General features: G+C 36.8%; 1 protein-coding gene across 4 annotated transcripts in view; it reads left to right on the top strand.

Annotated features, from left to right (window-relative positions):
- The window catches only part of WDR75 (WD repeat domain 75), a 48112-nt gene extending 27785 nt beyond the window's left edge, over positions 1 to 20327 (top strand). For 2 of the 4 annotated variants that reach the window (XM_032406288.1, XM_032406310.1), the window contains exons 16-21: positions 317 to 412; positions 1050 to 1219; positions 1767 to 1826; positions 4365 to 4511; positions 5022 to 5113; positions 5794 to 6155. In XM_032406288.1, coding sequence (XP_032262179.1) covers positions 317 to 412; positions 1050 to 1219; positions 1767 to 1826; positions 4365 to 4511; positions 5022 to 5113; positions 5794 to 5998 — 770 coding nt within the window. In that variant the 3' untranslated portion in view covers positions 5999 to 6155. Of the gene's footprint in view, positions 1 to 316; positions 413 to 1049; positions 1220 to 1766; positions 1827 to 4364; positions 4512 to 5021; positions 5114 to 5793; positions 6156 to 16872; positions 19269 to 20185 lie in introns of those variants that run through there. The other 2 variants (XM_032406292.1, XM_032406300.1) reach the window with 2 other exon arrangements.
- The last annotated feature ends 325 nt before the right edge of the window (positions 20328 to 20652 follow it).

The raw sequence follows: 20652 nt of genomic DNA, 5'->3' as shown, positions 1-20652 counted from the left end.
ACAGTGATTCTTAACATTTTGCCCATGTTAAGCTGCCAAAAGCACCAGACGGTAGTTGCACTGAAATAATAATAACCATTTCATAGTATGTGGGAGGAGTACTTGGTTGTTCTGCTTCCTGCCCCTTGCTCTAGTGCAGCCTTCCACAGACATTTTCAGTTTGTCTCCATGTGTTATTTGGAAGTACAATATCCCTCTTCCTAAGAATAATATAATTGTCCCAGTAAAAATTGAGTACCTACTTTAAATAACAAGCTTAAAAAAGTTTCTGGTAAATCTCTTTCTAGAAATGAATTGTTCTTTTCCCCCCCCCCAGTGGAATGGAGTGCAAAATTAAACATTAGAGTTATGGAACCTGATCCTCATTCAGAGAATATTGCTGCAATCTCTCATTCTTCGGTGGGTTCAGACTGTAAGTACAGACCATAGTTTGATAATAAGAGGAGATCTATTACCTAAATTTTCTTTTTAACATCTTTAATACAAAGTGAGTCAAACTGCCTTTAAATCAAATGTTTATTTTAGGCCATTTTGCCAGAGGTACTGTCCTCTCTTGAGTTCTTACAGCGACATCTTGTTCTGTATGCACTCATACTGACTTCTGGGAGAGCTCCGGTACATCTCTCATTTTTCACCATGCCAGTCTCACTCCACATTCAGAACGTCCCAAGAGAGATTTTGCCCCTCTGAAGCATTTTAAGAAGCTTTAATCAATCTTCCTCCATCTTCTTGAAGCACTGTTTACAGATCGCTGTTCCAGTACTTGAGACAAAATATCACACTATTTTGGTGTCTGTCTTCTGCAGTAGGCCGCCCTGGTCTCTGGAGCAGGGATTCTTCTTCCTCTTCTTCATCTTCATAGCCCTCATTCCTAACTGGTTGGCACATAGCAGGCATCCAGTAGATATTTGAATTAAAGCCTAAAATAATCATGACTTGGACCATTTACTCAATGGGGTAAGTCCCAGGATTAGTGTGGGCTGTCAACCTGAGGCTGGAACTAACCTTTGCATGCAAAATGTTATGGTCTGTTTGTTTTTTCCCTCTAGTGTTTGTATTTAAACCTAGTGAGCCAAGACCATTGTATATTCAAAAGAATATCTCCAGAGAGGAAGTCCAGTGGGGAGTGTTTGTTCCGCGAGATGTGCCTGAATCATTCACCTCAGAAGCTTACCAGTGGCTGAACAGATCCCAGTTTTACTTCCTAACAAAGTCACAGGTAACCATCCCACCTCAAAAAGGCAACTACTTTGTATATGTAATTTTCAGTTCATTTTATATTTGAAAGTAATAACTCCTAACAGGTGGAACAGTGATACTAAAGGATTACTTCCCAAAAGAAGTAATCTAATATGCTCAATAAAACAGTATTACTAGTGTTAAGTGTATTAGCACAACTTTACCCCACACCTTTGAGGCTCTTTAAATATTGTTTGCATTATCTCCATGACAGCAAAAAAAAAAAACTAAAATACTTTAAATGGTACTTATTAGTGTGATTTTTTTTTTTTAATTTTAGTATTTGATTTGCTATAATAAAAACTGGCTTCAGTTTGTCCATCAGTTGAATCTATTTCATTACCAGTTCTTAAATAAGTTTTCTCAGAACAATCTTGTAACTGTCACAGCAATTATGTTTTAAGCCTTCTATTACTTTTCTTTGGGCAGATATATATGTGTGTATATATATCAAGATGAAAAATGGACCTCATTTTTTAACTATAACATTTTTATTTAGATTTTGCATCATTAATCTCTCTTTTCAGAGTTTATTGACATTCAGTACAAAGTCTCCAGAAGAGAAACTCACACCAACAAGCAAACAGGTATGTTTTAGCCACTCATGGTGCAGACTGCATTGCCTCCCTACAGAGATAACCTTATCTGTTTGAATTTAGCTATGAGAAAAATGTTCCACTTGCCCTAACATGGAATTAAACATACACTTGAAAGCTACTTTGCCTCTTTGAGGTTATATTTACTCTTCTAAAATATAGTTTTAATTTGTAACGTCAAAAATATATGCTTGTGATTTGAGTCAAATAGTTACACAAGACTTTCAGGAAAACTTCCTAACACCACTGTCATTACCCGCAAAGATAATCACTTTCAACTCTTTTAGCTGGAGTTTTTATTTGCCTTCCTAAGAAACATGTTTATATTGCTAATTCTGGATTTTTCAGATTTAGTTATTGTCTGTTTACTGATTATTCAAGTTATTACTCTTTTTCACACCACCACTTCCCCCATGTACATAACACACACACCTTTCCTATTCCCCAGTTTTCTCAGTACAGATAAATCAGGTCAGTATTCGTTATAACTGTGTAAACACAATTCATAGTTGAGTCATGTAGTAACCAGACAGATTGTTTTCTTTTATTTGCAACACTGTTTTCTCTGGAGTTAATGATTGCCACCACCTTATTTGCATAGTTTTCTATTTACTTCTCATCTAATTCACCCCCAAACTCAAGTTGTTTAAATCTTCTCTCAGTATTTCAGATACATTATTCTTTCAAGTCTTGAAGGAATATTTCCAAGAGCCTCTGACTTGCTTCAATCTGGACCGATTGCTCTATGAATACCTGCTGCCCAGGAGGCATAGGATCTACATTCACCATCAGTTGGGGAATCATTTCACTTCTAGCTTTCCCCTTGCTTCAGTCACTTCTTCGCTTTGGTGTGAAGCACATTCTGTTAGTGCCATGGGAGGCAAATTTAAGACATTGTGTGTTTGGAAATGTTTCTCTTCTCCCACTTGATTGGTTGGTCGAGTTATAAAGTTATAGGTTGAAAATCATTTTCTCTTAGAACTTTGAAGGTATTGTCCTATTTTATAGCTTTGGGTGTTATTAGAAGTCTAATACCATTCTTATTCCTGTTCCTTTATGTGTAAACTAGCTTTATTATCCTCTGAAAACTTAATTGAATTTGTTCAACAATTTTTTGTTAAACCTCAATAAGCCAGGGTCTGTTCTAGATGCTTGGAATACACCAGTGAGCTAACATTCAATTCTCTAAACTTAACAGTGTTTACAGTCTAGCAGGAAAATACAACAAGCATTAAATGAGTGAAATGTAGTACTTTAGAAGTGATAAGAATAATGGGTGGAGGAATAGAGGAAAAGGGTGTGGGGTGCAGCTTGCCATTTTATGTAGGCCAGGCAAAGTAGGCCTTGTGAATAAAATAGAATTTGGCTTTTCCTCTGAGTAATATGTGGAGCCCCTTGGAGAATTTTAATCCAAGAAATGACTAAGAAAGAATTACTTCTTTGCCTTCATTTTCTGTTCTTTTTCTGGAACCCTTGTTATTTAGTGCTGAACTATCATCTATTTTCTTTGTTTTCTGGGAGATTGTTTCATCTTTATCATCTAATCTGCTTTTTTTCTGTTTTGCATAGTCCCATTTCTATCATTTGTTTGTTTTCCATCTGTTTTAGTCTCTTTCATTTCACAGGTTTTCATCAGAATCTCATGATTCTCGGCTGTCTGCTTTTATTTAAAAGTGATCCAAAAAGCCATTTGGAAGGTCTCTGCCTAGGTGGAATTTGTCTGCTGGCCTCTACCACTGGCTGTTTTTGAGAAAGTCTCCAAAGTCATTATTTTTAGGTTTTTTGTCTTAGGCTGGTCAGATTGCCCAGATAAAATTCTTCTAAATTCTTGCCTGGAGGCTAGCAGCCTGGAAGCACCCTCTGTGAAGCACAGCTGCCTTCAGCTGTGAAGACACGGCCACCAAGCCCCCCAGGCAGTTCAGTTCAAAGACACACTTTTGTTCCACTCTCCAGAGAATGTACTTCCAGCCCTCTCTTGGGGCTCAGAAGGAGATCTAGGAATATGAATGCTCTCTAAATGGACTTTCAGCCAGGCTACCCGGTTATTGTTGGCCTTTTTCCGAGGTACTGTTACTATTAGTACCAATTCCTGAGCATTTGCAGGATTCAGCAATATAAATTGGGATGTTTCTTGGCTTTCCCCCCAGCCAGCTTAGAATTCTTTCTCAGGTCTACTAAGTTACCTACTACCCTTGAACTTGCTTTCCACCTTCCAGCATCTTACTTACCCATTTTCTTTCTCACTGTGGGTTTATGTCCTTTTGAAAACCCATTTGCTGTCATTTCATTGGGGGAGAAGCAGTACTGTGTATTTTTTCTGTCATCTAAGTGTGCACTGTTAGCTTTTTCCCTAATAAATGGGCTGCTAGGCCTCAGTTGCTCTACCTGTTAAGTGAAAAGAATCATACCAGATAATTTTTAAAGTTCCTTTCATCCCTGACATTTTAGGACTGCAACACTTTTTATTGAGTCCAAGGCAGTTCCTCCTTTTTAATTGAAGAAATTTCCCTTTGTCTTAAAACCTTATAGCTACTAGCAGAAGAAAGTCTTCCAACAACACCATTTTATTTCATATTGGGAAAGCACAGGGAACAACAGGATGAAAAAATAAATGAGGCTTTGGAGAGTGAACTAGTACAACTACCCTTAACAGAAAACATACCTGCAATTAGTGAGGTAAGTAATTCACAACATGAAACAGATTAAATACATTAAAGCACCTTAAGTTAGAGTTTCTATAATTTGTAACATAACTTTTTTAAGATTTATTTGAGAGAGAGAGAGAGAATGTGTATGTGAGCAGGGGAAGAGGCAGAAGGGGAGAGAGAAAACCTTTCACAGCCTGACACAGGGCTCCATCTCACCACCCTAAGATCAGGACCTGAGCCGAAATCAAGTCAGGTGCTTAAGACCGAGCCACCCAGGCGCCCCTGTAACAGATAACTTTTGAATAATTATTTGTATACTGTGCGGTTCTAATACGCAAACCAAATAACATAAATTTATGATTCCAGATTACTGTGGTCTGAACTGACAGGAGGGGAGAGAGGATTGTTTGTATAATTGTCAGAAGGCAGGCATAAATTTTTTTTTGGTTTGATTTTACTGTGGAGAAAGCCTGTTGCATTTAGCTGGTGGCATTAAGTCTTTAAATGAAGCCCTATTTTTCTGGTTTTTTTACTCTAGCTTCTTCATACTCCAGCCCATGTATTGCCATCTGCTTCTTTCCTGTGCTCCAAGTTTGTAAATTCACTGCTGCTGTCTAAGGAGACAAAGAGGTAAAGCAGTTTTTAAAATATGTTTAGATACTGTTTTGGGAAACAAGATAGTTTGTTACCCTTTCTTAGAATATTCTTAAACTGTGGCCCTTCAACAGTGTGTGGGGTAGGAGCACCAACCCCCTGCATAGTCGAAAATCCACACATAACTTATGACTCCCATAAAACTTAACTACTAATGCCTGATGGTGCTTGGAAGTCTTAATAACAGTCAATTAACATACATTTTATATGTTATGTATATTATATACTGTATTCTTACAATAAAGTAAGCTAGAGAAATTAAAATCATACAGAAGAGAAAATAAATTTACAGTATCGTATCAAATCCATGTATAAGTGGATGGGTGCAGTCCAAATCCATGTTGTTGAAGGTCAACTGTATTTCTCTTTATTTTAGCCTTAATATGCAGTTAAAGGACATAGGACTATTAAACCAAGTGAATAAAATACATTATTAGATCTCGTGTGTATGGTTTAAGGAATTGATATAACTAAAAATTACACTTTGTAAATTCACCTATTCTTTTGTAAGAACCCATTTTTGAAGTGCACTCAATAACAAGATTTTTCATTTACTTTCCCTGTATGGTTATAATTCTACATAGGTGTCTTAAATTAGAAAGTTATTTAGAAACTTTTTAAGTAATAGTTTATATTTTATTCTCTTATCATGAAAGTGGTGAAGAAGTCCCTGATGATGCAGATATGGAAGAAGAAAAAGAAAGTGATGATTCAGATGAAGAAAATGATTTTACTGAAAAGACCCAGGATACAAACAACACAGATTTGGGAGAAGACATTATACACCAGTTGTCAAAATCTGAAGAAAAAGAACTAAGAAGATTCAGGAAAGTAGACTACAGCTGGATAACTGTTCTTTGAGCCTTGGAGATGGAAGGTTCTTGCATTTTTTTTTTTTTTTAATTATATATTGATACTCCAAAAACATCTACTTGATGTTATTTCTCTCCTTAAAATATTAAATATGAACAGGCTTTACTTTTTAAATAATTGGTAATACAAAGCTGTGTTTGCATCATGCATTAGAGTTGCTGGGTGCATTTGTATACACACCATCTCATTTTTATTTTGAGTTCCATCAGCCTTAGAAATATCTAGCTATTACAAGCAATTACAGCGTATGTCGCCTTATCTGCAAGTTGGAGATATAAAAAAAGTTTTGAAAAGTTTTTGTTGATGATATTGTTAACAGCAAAATTTACTTGGTGGCCAATAAGACCTAAACAGATGTGTTGTTTTCTTTAGTCCTGCTTCATACATCTTAGTGTGTTTATTTCTCAGAGAAATTTAGAGAAATACTTTATGTGGTGTTCCACAGACCACACCGAGGGTATTAAATCATAATAATAATATGGGCCGCCTAAAATCTGAAAAATTCTAAAGTGAAATCATTTGGCTCCAAGCCTTTCAGATAAGGGCTTATCTAACTCTACTTGGAAAGCCTTGGAAGATATAAGAAGAGCTGATATTACTTTGTCAGTGTTATGGGTGTAGGAACAACTACTTACTTTTTAACCAAAGTCCCATTGCTAGTAGACTAGGATCCAAGCCTCTGTATTATATTTAGTGAGGGGACTATTTTTTAACCATTTAGCATTTGGAGTTTTCCTATTTTACTCCTATTAAATTGACATTAAAAAGTTAACACAAAAACAGTAAAGTATACAACTTTACAGTCCAAGATAGTGTCATAGGAAGACCCTGAACTCAACTCCTCCACAGACACACCAAATCTGTACCTGTTTCTGGAGCCCTTCCTCCAGAAGAACTGAGGGCTGACTGAACAGCTTCTGCACAACAAAAGACAGACTACATACAGAACAGGAAGAGAGACAGTAATGAAGAGAACACCTACCCCCAACACTGCAAACTGCAGTGGAGTGAGATAATACTGAAGAACCACATGCAAGCAGATTTGTCTGCCCTGGGGCACAGGAACAAAAGCCATGGTTTAAAAGAGCAACTAGAATATAAGTATTCAGCCCTAGAACTCTGCCAACCGGTGGGAGAGCTGCTGGAACTTTCTCCAAGTTGGAGGGCCTGGTGGGTGCCACAGTTTATGTTCTCTCTCCATATTGGATAGCATGGATGGGAGTAAGGTCAGGGCACCCTAACCAGCCTACCACTTCAGTGAGTCCCCGGCCCCTAGCCCATACCAGCCCCAGCCATCCCACCAAAGTGGCCCCAGTGTGGTATACAGTGGACACCCCTGTTCAGGCCTCATTGTGGTTCCAGGCATCTTGCCAAGGTGACATGGGTGCAAAGCACCCTGGAACACTCCAAGCCCAGACATCCTACCAGGGCAGCCCCAGCAGAGTGAACTGGGATCTCCAGCCCATGCCAGCCAAAGTCGCCAGGCATACACAGTTTATATAGAAGATGACCATACACAAGACCATTCAAGTTTAGGAGAAGTAGCTGATCCACTTAATATATAGACACATACACAGAAAGTCAAGCAAATTGAGACAGAATATGCTCCAAATGAATAAGACAAAACCTCAGAGAACTAAGTGAAATGGTGATAGGCAATATGCCTGATAGAATTTGAAGTAATGATCATAAAGATGCTCACCAGACTGGAAAGAAGAGTAGAATAACTCAACTTCAATAAAGAGAAAATACAGAAAACCAATTAAAGTTGAATGCAATAACTGAAATGAAAAATAAACTAGAGGGAATCAACAGAGAATGCAGAAGAATAGATCAGCAATCTGGAAGACAGGCTAATGGAAAGCACCCAAGCTGAGCAGAAAAAAAAAAAAATTTACAAACTGAAGATAGGGTAAGGAATATGTTGGACAACATCAAGCCAACAAACATTCGCATATAGGGGGCCCCAAAAGAAAAAAGTTTCAGGCAGAAAACTTATTTGAAGAGAGAATAGCTGGAAACTTCCCTAACCTGAAGAAGGAAGACACCCAGGTTCAGAAAGCACAAAGAGTTCCAAACAAAATGAAACCAAGGAGGTCCATACCAAGACACATAATTAAAATGTCAAAGATTCAGGGCACCTGGGTGACTCAGTTGGTTAAGCGTCTGCCTTCAGCTCAGGTTATGATCCCAAGGTCCTGGGATTGAGCCCCACATTGGGATCTCTGCACAGTGGGGAGCCTGCTTGTGCTCTCCTGCTCTCTGTCAAATAAAATCTTTAAAAAAAAAATGTCAAAGATTAAAGATAGAGAATTTTAAAAGCAGCAAGAGAAGCAAATAGTCATGTACAGGGGAAACCCCACAAGGCTATCAGCTGATTTTTCAGCAGAAACTGCAGGTCAGAAGGGAGTGACATGATCTATTGAAAGTGCTGAAAGGAGGGGCGCCTGGGTGGCTCAGTCGTTAAGCATCTGCCTTCGGCTCAGGTCATGATCCCAGGGTCCTGGGATCAAGCCCCACATCAGGCTTCCTGCTCAGTGGGAAGCCTGCTTCTCCCTCTCCCCCACTTGTGTTCCCTCTCTTGTTGTGTCTCTCTCTGTCAAATAAATAAGTAAAATCTTTAAAAAAAAAAAAAATGCTGAAAGGAAAAAAACTCTACAACCAATGATACTCTACCTAGCAAGGTTATCATTCAGAATTGAAGGAGAAATAAAGTTTCCCAGATAAATAAAAGTTAAAGGACTTCATCACCACTAAACAGGCCTTATAAGAAATGTTAAAAGGAGCTTCTTTAAATGAAAAAGAAAAAAAGTAGAAATAGGAAAATTATGAATAAAGATAGAAAATGTTTATACATGAAACATGGAGTAAAAGTTCTTTTAGAATGTGTTCAAACAAGTGATTATCAACAATATAGACTACTATATACTTAGAATGTCATAGATGAACCTCATGGTAACCACAAACCCAAAACCTATAAAAGGTACACAAAAAATAAAAAGCCAAGCATAACATTAAAGAAAATCATCAATCACAAGGAAAGCAAGCAAGAGAAGAAAGGAACAGAGAAGTACTAAGAAAACCAGAAAGCAACAATGGCAGTAAGTACATACCTATTAATAATTAACCTTAAATGGTCTAAATACTTCAATCCAAAGGCATAGAGTGGTGGAGGAAAGAAAGATTTATGTGCTGCCTATAAGAGACTTCAGACCTTAAGATACAGACAAATGGAAGTGAAAGAGAGTAACAATATTTAATTAGACAAAATAGACTTTAAAACAAAAACCTATAGCAAGAGACAAGGGCATTACCTAATGATAAAAGGATCAATCCAACAAAAAGATAAAACAACTGTAAATCCCTATGCACCCAACATTAGAGCAACTAAGTACATAAAGCAACTATTAACAGACATAAAGGGAGAAGTTGATAGTATTAATAAAAGAATAGTAGGAAATTTTAACACCCCACTTATATCAATGGATAGATCACCCAGGCAGAAAATTGATAAGGAAACTGTTTTTGAACAACACATTAGACCAAATGGGCTTAACAGATATATTCAGAACATATCATCCAAAGACATCAGAACACACATTCTTTTCAAGTGCACATGGAACATTCTCCAGGATAGATCACATGTTAGGCCACAAAACAAGTCTTAACTAAATTTTTTTTTGAAGATTTTATTTATTTGAGAGAGAGAGGGCGAGGCAGACTCCCCAATGAGCAAAGAGCCCGATGGGCTCAATCCCAGGACCCTGAGATTATGACCCGAGCCGAAGGCAGATGCTTAACTGACTGAGCCACCCAGGTGCCCCAAGTCTTACTAAATTTAAGACTGAATTCATAACACATCTTTTCTAACCACTATGGCAAGAAACTAAAAATCACAAGGAAAAAAAAATGCTACTAAACAACCAATGGATTAATGAAGAAATTAATAACATGGAGGAAAATGAAAATAACTGTCCAAAGTCCTTGGGACACAGTGAAAACAGTTCTAAGGAAAATTTATAGCAATCCAGTCCTACCTCAAGAAACAAAAATCTCTAACAATCTAACCTTATACCTAAAGGAACAAAAAAAAAAAAACAAAAAAAACCCAAGATAGTAGGCAGGAAATAATAAAAATCAGAACAGAAATAAGTGAAATACAGACAAAGTAGAAAATACCAAACCAAGAGCTGTTTCTTTCAAAAGATAAAATTGATGAAACTTCAGCCACACTCATCAAGAAAAATAGAGTACAGAAAATCAGAAATAAAAGACATAACCACCACCAACACCACAAAAATACAAAGGATTTTAAGAGACTACTACAAAAAGTTATATGCCAACAAATCAGACAACCTAGAAGAAATGAATTCCTAGAAATATAGTCTTCCAAAACAATCAGGAATAAGAAATCTGAAAAACAACTACTAGTAACAAAATTGAATTTGTAATCAAAAAACTCCCTAAAAACGAAAGTCCAGGACCAGAGGGGTTCACAGTGAATTTTACCAGACATTTAAAGAGGAGTTAATACCTATTCTAAAACTATTCCAAAAAATTTGAAGAGGAAGGAAAGATTCCAAATAAATTCTACAAGGCCAACATTACCCTGATACCAAACCAGACAAAGACATTACAAAAAGGAAAACTACAGACCAATATCCCTGATGAACATAATGCAAAAATCCTCAACAAAATGTTAGCAAACTATTCAATAATACATTGAAAGTATCATCTACAAAATCAAGTGGAATTTATTTGGCAGATGCAAGGAAGCTTCAATATTCACAAATCAACATGATACATTATCAAAATAAAGGATAAAAATCAGATCTCAATATTTGAAGAGCATTTGACAAAATTCAACATCCATTCATGATAAAACTCAACAAGTGGGTGTAGAGGGAACATACCTAAACATAATTAAGGCATTATATGAAAAACAGCTAACATACTCCAGTGAAAAACTGAGTTTTTTTTCTAAGAACAGGAATAAGACAACGATGTCCACTCATCACTTTTATTCAACATCATATTAGAAGTCCTAGCCACAGCAACCAGACAAGAAAAAGAAAAGATACTCAAATTGGTAAGGAAGAAGTTAAACTATCACTATTTGCAGACAACATAAAATATTTTACATAGGACCTAAAGACTTCAATACAAAACTATTAGGAATAATAAATGAATTAAGTAACATTGCAGGATACAAAACTAATACACACAAATCAGTTGTGTTTTCATACACTAATAACAAAGTAGCAGAAAGAGAAATTGAAAAAACAATCCCATTTATAATTGCATCAAAAATAACAAAATACCTAGAAATAAACATAACCATGAAGGTGAAAGACCTGTACTCTGAAAACTATAAAACACTCTTATGAAAGAAATTGAAGACAACACAAACAAATGGAAAGATATTCCATACTCATGGATTGGAAAAATTAATATTCAAATGTCCATGCTACCCATAGCAATCTATAGATTCAATGCAATCCCTACAAAATACCAGCAGCATTTTTCACAGAATTAGACCAAATAATAAAATTTATATGGAAATTCAAAAGACCCTGAATAGCCAAAGCAATCTTGAGAAAGAAGAACAAATGGAGGTATCACATTCCCAGATTTCAAGATATACTACAAATCTGTAATAATCAAAACAATATGGAACTGGCGCAAAGATAAGACACATAGATCAATGGAACAGAATAGAGAGCCCAGAAGTAAACCGATGCTTATATGGCCAACTAATATACAGCAAAGGAGGTAAGAATATACAATGGGGAAAAGATGGACTATTTAATAAATGGTGCTGGGAAAACTGGACTGGACAGCTACTTGCAAAAGAATGAAACTGAACCAGTTATACCATACACAAAAATCAGAATGGATTAAAGACATAAATGTAAGACTTGAAGCCATAAAACTCCTGGAAGAAAACATAGGCAGTAATTTCTCTGACATCAGCAATAGCAACATTTTTCTAGATAGGTCTCCTGAGGCTAGGGAAACAAAAACGAAAATAAACTATTGGGACTCCACCAAAACAAAAAGCTTTTACACAGCAAAGGAAACCATCAACAAAAAGGCAACCTGCTGAATGGGAGAGAGATTTGCAAATGACATCTCTGATAAGGGCTTAATATCCAAAATATATAAAGAACTTCTACAACTCAACACCATAACAAACAATCCAATTAAAAATGGGCAGAGGACCTGAATAGACATTTTTCCAAAGAAGACTACAGATGACGGACTCATGAAAAGATGCTCAACATCACTCACTAATCAACAGAGAAATACAAATCAAAACCACAATGAGATATTACCTATCAGACCAGCTAAAGTCAAAAAGACAAGAAATAACAAGTATTAGAAAGGATGTTGAGAGAAAGGAACCCTCATGAACTGTCAGTGGGAATGTAAATTGGTACAGGCATTGTGGAAAACAGTATGTAGGTCCTCAAAAAATTTTAAAGTAGAAATACCAAATGATCCAGTAATTCCACTACTGGGTATTTATCCAAAGAAAAAGAAAACACTAATTTGAAAAGATATATGCACCCCTGTGTTTACTGTAGCATTATTTACAATAGCCAAGATATGGGAGCAACCTAAGTATCCATTGTCAGATGAATGGATAAAGAAGATGTAGGGGGTATGTGTGTGTGTGTGTGCACACGCACATGCGCACATGTGTCTGTGTAAAAAATGGAATATTACCCAGCCATAAGAAAGAACAAGATCTTGCATTTGTGACATGGATGGAGCTAGAGGGTATTATACTAAGTGAAATGAATCAGAAAGATAAATACCATAAGATTTCATTTACATGTGGAATCTAAAAAACAACATAAATGAACAGACCCATTCAGAGAATAAATTGATGGTTGTCAGAGGGAAGGAGGTAGGAGGATGGGCAAAATGGGTGAAGAGGAATGGGAGATACAGGCTTTCAGTTATGGCATGAATTAGTCATGAGGATAAAAGTTTCCACACAGGGAATATAATCAATGATATTGTAATAGTGTTGTATGGTGACAGATGATTGCCTCTGGTGAGCATAGGGTAATGTATAGAGTTGTTGCATCACCATGTTGTACACCTGAAACTAATATAACATTGTCAACTATACCTCAATTAAAAACAAAACAGTAAAGTATACAAATCGTAAGAGCACATCTCAACAAATATTAACGAAAATGCTATAAATAGCTTTTCAGTGTGTTTGAGTCAGTATCCAAGGCCTATACAATTTTTTTAAATAATAGCAAGATTGAGATGTAACTCACACACTATACAATTCACTCATTTAAAGTGTACAATTCAGTAGTTTTTTAAGAATATTCACAGTTGTGTATCATCACCACAATCAGTTTCAGATTATTTTCATCACCCCAAAACTCAGTGCATTAGCTATCACTTCCCATTTCTCCCAACCTACCCCATCCCACACCTTAGGCAAAGATAATACTTCTGTCCTTTTAGATTTGTTTATATGGACATTTCATATAAATGGAATCCTATCATATATGTGGTCTTTTTTTGGCTGGTTTCTTTCCTTTAGCATTCATGCTGTACTATGAATCAGTACATCATTCCTTTTTATTATTTTCATTTCTCCTGGGTATATACCTACCGAGTTACTTGGTAAGTCTGTGTTTAACTTTTTGAAGAATCACAAGACTTACAAATCAGTCACAGAATTTTACATTATTTACATTATGTGGAGCATTCATTGTTCCATAATCTGGTCCATTAAATTTAGGTCCCTTTGCAGGGTTATTTTTTGAGGCCAGTCTTTGAGGGTTTTTTCTGATCCCAGGAGGATGCTTTTTAGCTGTCTCTTCCTGTTTCTCTCTGGTAAACTAGCTGGTTTATAGTTTAGTTTATTGCACTGATGGAGCTACTTACAAACCTCATCTTAATTGCTTCCCACCAAAATCTCCATTGTTTTCAGGGACACCCTTAGGCTCGAACTTTATTTCAAATAATGTCAGAGCTCTCTATTCTTATGGATTGTCCCTGGGCAAAAATCTGTCAGCCACTGCTCCAGAACTAGGGTAGACACAATGGCCCCTTCTCTCATAGTGACACCCTGCTTTACAAACTGGGAGGGACAACAACCTCGACTTTGCTTATTTGCTCATCTCTCCTCTTGGAACCTTTGCCCTAAGCAAGGTGGGGTAGGGATGACCAGGACTCCAGTATTCTCAGCCTGCTCTCAGCCTAGGGAGTAGGGCATACTGACATAGTTACAAATAAATTTCATTATTTTGCCATATTGATGCTGACATGGTACTTCCAAGTTTAAGAAATACTTATTTTTTTGCAGCTATATATGAAAGATTCCATAGTTTCAAATCAAATAAATTTAGAACATATCTTTTTAAAATAATGATTATTATACAATCTGAGTAGTTACTTTGTATGGATTTAATTACTTTTTCTAAAAAGTTGTTCACTCTAACACTAAAACATAACACTGTTGGGAAGAATTATTCTAATTATTCCTCTTCCAACATTAAAAAATATATATATACTGTTTCTTTTTCCAAAGACAACTATACAAATAAAAGCAAAATGGCCATTTTAGTCATTCAAATCTGGACCTGTCCAGCAGATTTGTAGTGCTGGCCCTCCAGGTTTTTTTTTTTTTTCCCCACAAAGAACTAGACTGGTTCCATCATAATAAGTGAACTAATAAAGATTATTCCCCTTGTCTCCTCCCTCATTTATCTAATTTATCTGTCCGTGAACCCGTTACTTGGTGCTTTCACTGGGGCAGCCTGTACTTCAGGAAGTACACAGCCTCAGTCTCATGGGGGATGGATAAACCACATGTTAACCACTTGCTACATGCCACACATTTCACACACATCACACTTTCTCCACAACTCTATATGTCAGGTAGTCACCCCAATTTGACAAATAAGGAAACTGGCTCCAGAGAGCACAAGTAAGTTGTATCTAGATCACTGGCCTCAAGAAGTGGGGTTAAGACACAAACCCTTCCCCATCAAATTCTAAATCCTGTGCTCTTTCTAGAATAGCACATGGTCTCCCAGGCACTTAAGACAGCTACTTATCATTACAAAGGCATCTGTAACTGGGGAAGAATCAGGATAAGAAACAAACAGAATAGAGAGCCCAGGTTTAGACCATCCCAGCCACAGACAAGAGGTAGCTAGCTCTGTGACCTGGCTGAAGGCATTCAAGCTGCTGAACTTTAGCCCCCTCATATGTAAAATGAAGCTCTCCCACCTTATGCAAATGGTTTTGATTATCTGACTAGTACTATCATGTTCCAAATACAGGAAAAGTATATAAAATTTAGATATTTTATGAGATTATGCACTTGGTTATATGCAAATTTTTAATGAAAAGCTAACTGAACACCTACATATTAATTAGAATAAGCTCACTGTTAATGTGCTGGAGCAATGTTCCTCTTTATTTTGTTTTGTTTTCCTTATCATAGACTAGCAACCAGTACAGAAATCATAAAATATATTGTAACATTGTAATAATGTGTCTGAAATAATTTGGGGTCTCTGTACTATGACTATAATGGACCCTTCAACAGAAACCTATTAAGTTGAACATAACTGCTTGGTTAAAATGAACTAAGTCTTATAAATGGCATTGATTTTTCTATGAGGCTGTTTTATCTGAAAATTTTGCTTGCTTCTGTTAGCTCTGTTTCTTGAAAGCCATGAAAATGGCAAAACTGTCTTACAACAAAGTCAAGATTCTGTAACACCACACAATCCTAAATGAAATAGTAAAAGCTAAGACCCAGAGAGGATTTAGGATCCCAGGTAGATTAGTTATCATTGAGATTAAAGAGAAATAAAAATGGAAGTAACTGGGATTTGATAGTAGTATACCACAGAGTGGTTAATGTGAGCAGAATACAATCAACCAGAGAGATGCAATCAATGACTGAACTATTCAAATAGCTTTTGCTTTTCAAAACCCATGAACAAACCACTTATTCTCTGAATCACAGTTCCTCCCTCTAAATTGCAGAATTAAAATGATCTCTTCCAGCTCTGATACTCTGTGACCACAAAACAAAGATGCCAGAGTGGTACATTACAGTACCATTCCCACCCCATGCCCCAAAATGCCAAGAATCTGGTCTTGCAAGTACTAAATTTGTGGTATCTGTATATAAATATGTACTTAGTTATCTTAGTTTCCTATCTTCAAGCATAACATACCTCTAGCTTGGAAACTCCTTGGGAGATCAGAGCACTTAGTTCACAAAATGAAATAATCAGACATGAAAGTGCACCAGTTCCTCCCATTGTTGTGTAGAGTTTTGATAATCCTTGTTACTCAGTGGTTGCCCACTTCAACGGAAGGATGAATATAAGTGCTCTGAAAACAATCACTTTAAATGCAAATATTGATATTATATTCTAGCTCACATAGGAAGGTAACATTAAACTTCTTGCTCCCAAAGAAATGCCTGTTTGCAGTTGTGAAATTTGAGTCCACTAGTCAAGCTTTATTTGGTGAGCGGTATCTTATGCCAGAAAGACCATTGGTCTAGGAGTCAGAAGACTAATAGGTCCAGCTCTGCCTCTTTCTAGGTGTGTGCTTGTATTAAGTTTCTTTGAGGACATATTTTTTTTTACCTCTAAAAGAAGAGAGCTGTGTTTTGTTAGATGGTCTTCTAAGGCTTTTTTTTTTTTTTTTAGCCTCTCAAATTGTGATTCCACAACATGCCCAGAAGCCTATTAGCCTTACTCAAAAAAATATGTGTGGCTTTGTTGCTTAATTACAGCCTCCTTTGGTGCTGGAAACAAAAGCAAACAAGCAGCTTAAAATATTTTATTTCTGAATAGGAAAGAAGATCCTGCACCTACTTAGGCTTGAGATGCACTTGACCTGAATCTCTGCAGACTTTACCCAAGAGAACAGCTTAGAATTAGAACTCCTCATCAGTAATTTCCTCAGAAACGATGAGCAAAAGCAAAAACTGGAATGAGGGAGCAGGCTATATGACACCCAGGAGGCACTTACATTTGTTGAATTAAAGAGACCACAGAGTAAAGATGGTGGGAAGGTAGGTTTACAACTTTTGCCCTATCTAATCAAATCTATTTCCCAGGCCCCAATTACTCCCAGAAACCAATGAGGACTTACATATTCTGCAACATAGGCAACACAGTGCATGAGTTTTAGTCATCAGCGGGGTGGCTAAAGAAAATTGAATACAGACTGGGTTTTCTAATCTTAGAATACAGGGCTTCACTGGATATTTGAAGCTGCTGTCCACTCCCCACATTCCTGAGCACCAGGAGAGGAGGTTGGCTTACTTTCTGTTCCACACTGACAAAAACCATTGCTGCTTCATCCTTGTGCCTCATCCACAAGCACATCCTTTGAGTTGATGAGTGACTAATTCTCACTCCCGCCCTCTTGGTTTTTATCCCATTCTTTCCAGGCTTCTTGGGACCTTGCTTCAGCAATCATCACCCCTGACTCAATCTTTAATTTTCACTTTCTCCTTTCCCCTTGGCATAGGAACATGCTTACACGCAAGTATCTTCAACCTTTAAAACAAAATCCCACAGCTGACACTTTGTGTTGCATATGAATTTCATTGTTGGCATTCTTTTTCTTTGATCCCAATTTTTTTCTTCTTATTGTTTTCTGTTAAATCACATGTATTTCTGTAAGCAATCTTCAATCTTTTTGGACACAGACCTGAATATAAGGACATGCAAATATTCACATATCCTAAAGGTATCATATCCAACTTGTCAACCTAGATCTAGCAAAGTGAGTTCCAAATGAAAGTTTGAAAACTCAATGAGCAAATAGATGTCATAATTTATTAGGTAACATGCAATGAAAACAACATATTAAAGTGAGATTTTTGTTTTAGAACTGGCCATTTTTCTACAGAAATTGTGGATTCAAAGATCTTAATTAACCTGATTTCTCTGGTAACCTGATCTTTCCAGTAACCAATTGTGAAACAAAAACCTTTCTCAGGCAGAGGGGAATGTAGTGTATGTGCGGCTGCAAACCAGCCCAACAAGCAAAGATGTGAGTCTCTCTGGAAAATAGGACCAACCAAATCTCCTCTCTGAGGCCCCAGTCATCTCACAACCTCACAGGATCATCCTGAGCATTAAATACAATCATGTATGATAAAGCTGTTCACAAAAATACAAATTTTTGCATAAATGTTAAGCAAACCAGTTGGCAGATTTAGCCACCCTGGCTAAAATGTGTTGCCTGAATAGTGAACGGATTTCACTTTCCCTTGAAGATGAATTACAGCAAGATTCAAACCTATCTTGAGGTTGATTCTTGATACTTACATTGCCAAACATATTGTATCTGTTTTATAAATCAGTTCCTTTAAGACAAAGGAAAGTACAAAGTATAAGCTCTAGAATGAAAAAGATTTGATTATCAGTAACAGAAGCCAGCCAGCTCCGATTCCTGAGCTACACGTAGCACAGAGGGAAGTAGGATTTTGAGATGAATACAATTTATGTCATGCAGGTCTAGATCAGCTTTCAGCACGTCCCGTTTGTTCTTCACAAAACACATATTCACTATGACAAGTAGAATCAGCAGCAGGATTGTAGGACCTTGGTTCACTGTCATTTAGTGTAAAGCTTATTGTCTACAGTGCTATTTATATGGTACTGCTACAAAAAATGTTTAACCTAAATTCAACCATGAGAAAACAGACAAGACCAAATTGAGGGACATTCTGCAAAACAACTGATCTGGACTCAAAAACGGCAGTCTTGAAAGAAAATAAAGCTGGGAACTATCATAGATTAAAGGGGACCACAAACGATATAACAACTAAATGCAATGTGTGATCCTTGGTTGAATACTGGATTGGAGGGGAGAAAAAAGCTATAAATTTGGGGGACATTTTTGGGACACCTGGGAAAATTTGCATATATACAAATTTTAGATATAGGATTATATCAATGTTAAATTTCCTGAAGGTGGTAAGTAAATTGTAGTCATGTTTTCATGCCCTTGTTCTTGGAAAATAAATGACGAAATATTTAGGTGTTAAGTGTGACACAAACTATTTAAAATTCACAGGTAATATAAATGTTTCATTAACTAAAGATGCATATGAGATAGATAGGAGCAAATCTAGCAAAATGTTAACCACTGGTAAATCTAGGTAAGGGGCATATGGATATTTAATGTTCTCTTCTTGCAAACATTCTATAGGTGGAAAGTTTTCAAAATAAAAATATTTTAAAAATTATATAAAAATACTACTTCTGCTATCTCTATTGCTGTAGGACCAAGTGCTTGCAACCTGTCTAGCTATCTTTAGTTTGTCATCAGAACTGCTCAGATTCCTTGCTGATATGCCTCCTGATGACTTCCTTCTTTCCTCCTAAACTATAACTACCCTCAAGTTTCACAGCTACCATTTCCTCTTAAGTAATTTATCTAGCCTTAGCTTTGATAACACCACTCTGCTTATCCCCTTACTCTCTGCTCCTTTGTCCTCCTTTGCATTTATCTTGCTCTCCTATTCTATTGCATTTGAACCAGTTTGCATCCTCCAAGTTGAGTTCTAAGATCTTCGCCATTCCCATGTCTCCTGCATTCAGGGCAGTAAGCACTCCTGCTCAAATGGTTCTATGTGACACAATCTGTTCTGCCTTTCTGCCGTGTCTCCCCCATAATTTGGCAGATTTTTGGAATTCCTGCTAACTGAATGTACCCAAATTCATTCCATTCTACCCTCTGGTGTATCCAATGTGTAATACTCCTCTCATCCCCCCAATTCATAACCTTGGTAGAAAATATCCTATTGACTATATAAGACAACCTAAAGAAAACATTGACCACTACATTGAACACTACAAAATATACCAATATGTTCAGGTCCCTTAAATAAAGGAGCAGAGAGATGTAAAACTGGCTATTGAGAACAAACTACCGAGAAAGTATACCCTTAATTGGTATGTCCATTAATTGGGAGTGTCTTGAGCCAAGGATAATTGCTATTTCATATTTTGCCATTGTCTCCTAACATTTTCAAAGTCCTCTTTTAATGGGAAATTAGGTCACTCTGAATATCTCTACATCTTTTGGAAGATCTCTAGCAGGAGTAATCTGTGTGCCAGTCACTATAGGTCCATATTTCCGATTCAGGATGTTATGGAATCTACTCCCAGGCCACTCTTGGAGGACAAAGAAAGTAGAACTCAGTCCCTGACTCAGTCACTCTGGCTCCGCTGAACTGCTTGGAAGAATCACTTAAACTTCCATGGCATCCATCGCCCCATCAGTAAAGTGGAAGGAAACTGTCATCTCTGAAGTAACTTCCAGCTCTGATAGTTCTTGACTGCAAGAGTACTACATAATATCTTTTGCAATTAAGATGGTAATAATAATTAGATTTCTGTGTATGATTTATGCATGAAACATTATATCTGTTTGTATTGTAAAATGTTTCTTTAAATCTCTTTGTATAGTCATGTAATGTAATGTTTGGGAGCATAGACTCTGAAGACAGAGTCTTGGCTGGAGTCCATGCCTCACTAGCTGTGGGACCCTGGGCCAATATTGCTCTTTCCTTCCTTATTTTTTTTAAGATTTTATTTATTTATTTGAGAGAG

Source organism: Phoca vitulina, unplaced genomic scaffold (assembly GCF_004348235.1).
Source record: "Phoca vitulina isolate PV1807 unplaced genomic scaffold, GSC_HSeal_1.0 scaffold1, whole genome shotgun sequence".
NCBI classification, from domain to species: domain Eukaryota; kingdom Metazoa; phylum Chordata; class Mammalia; order Carnivora; family Phocidae; genus Phoca; species Phoca vitulina.
This window is presented reverse-complemented; position numbering and strand designations above follow the sequence as displayed.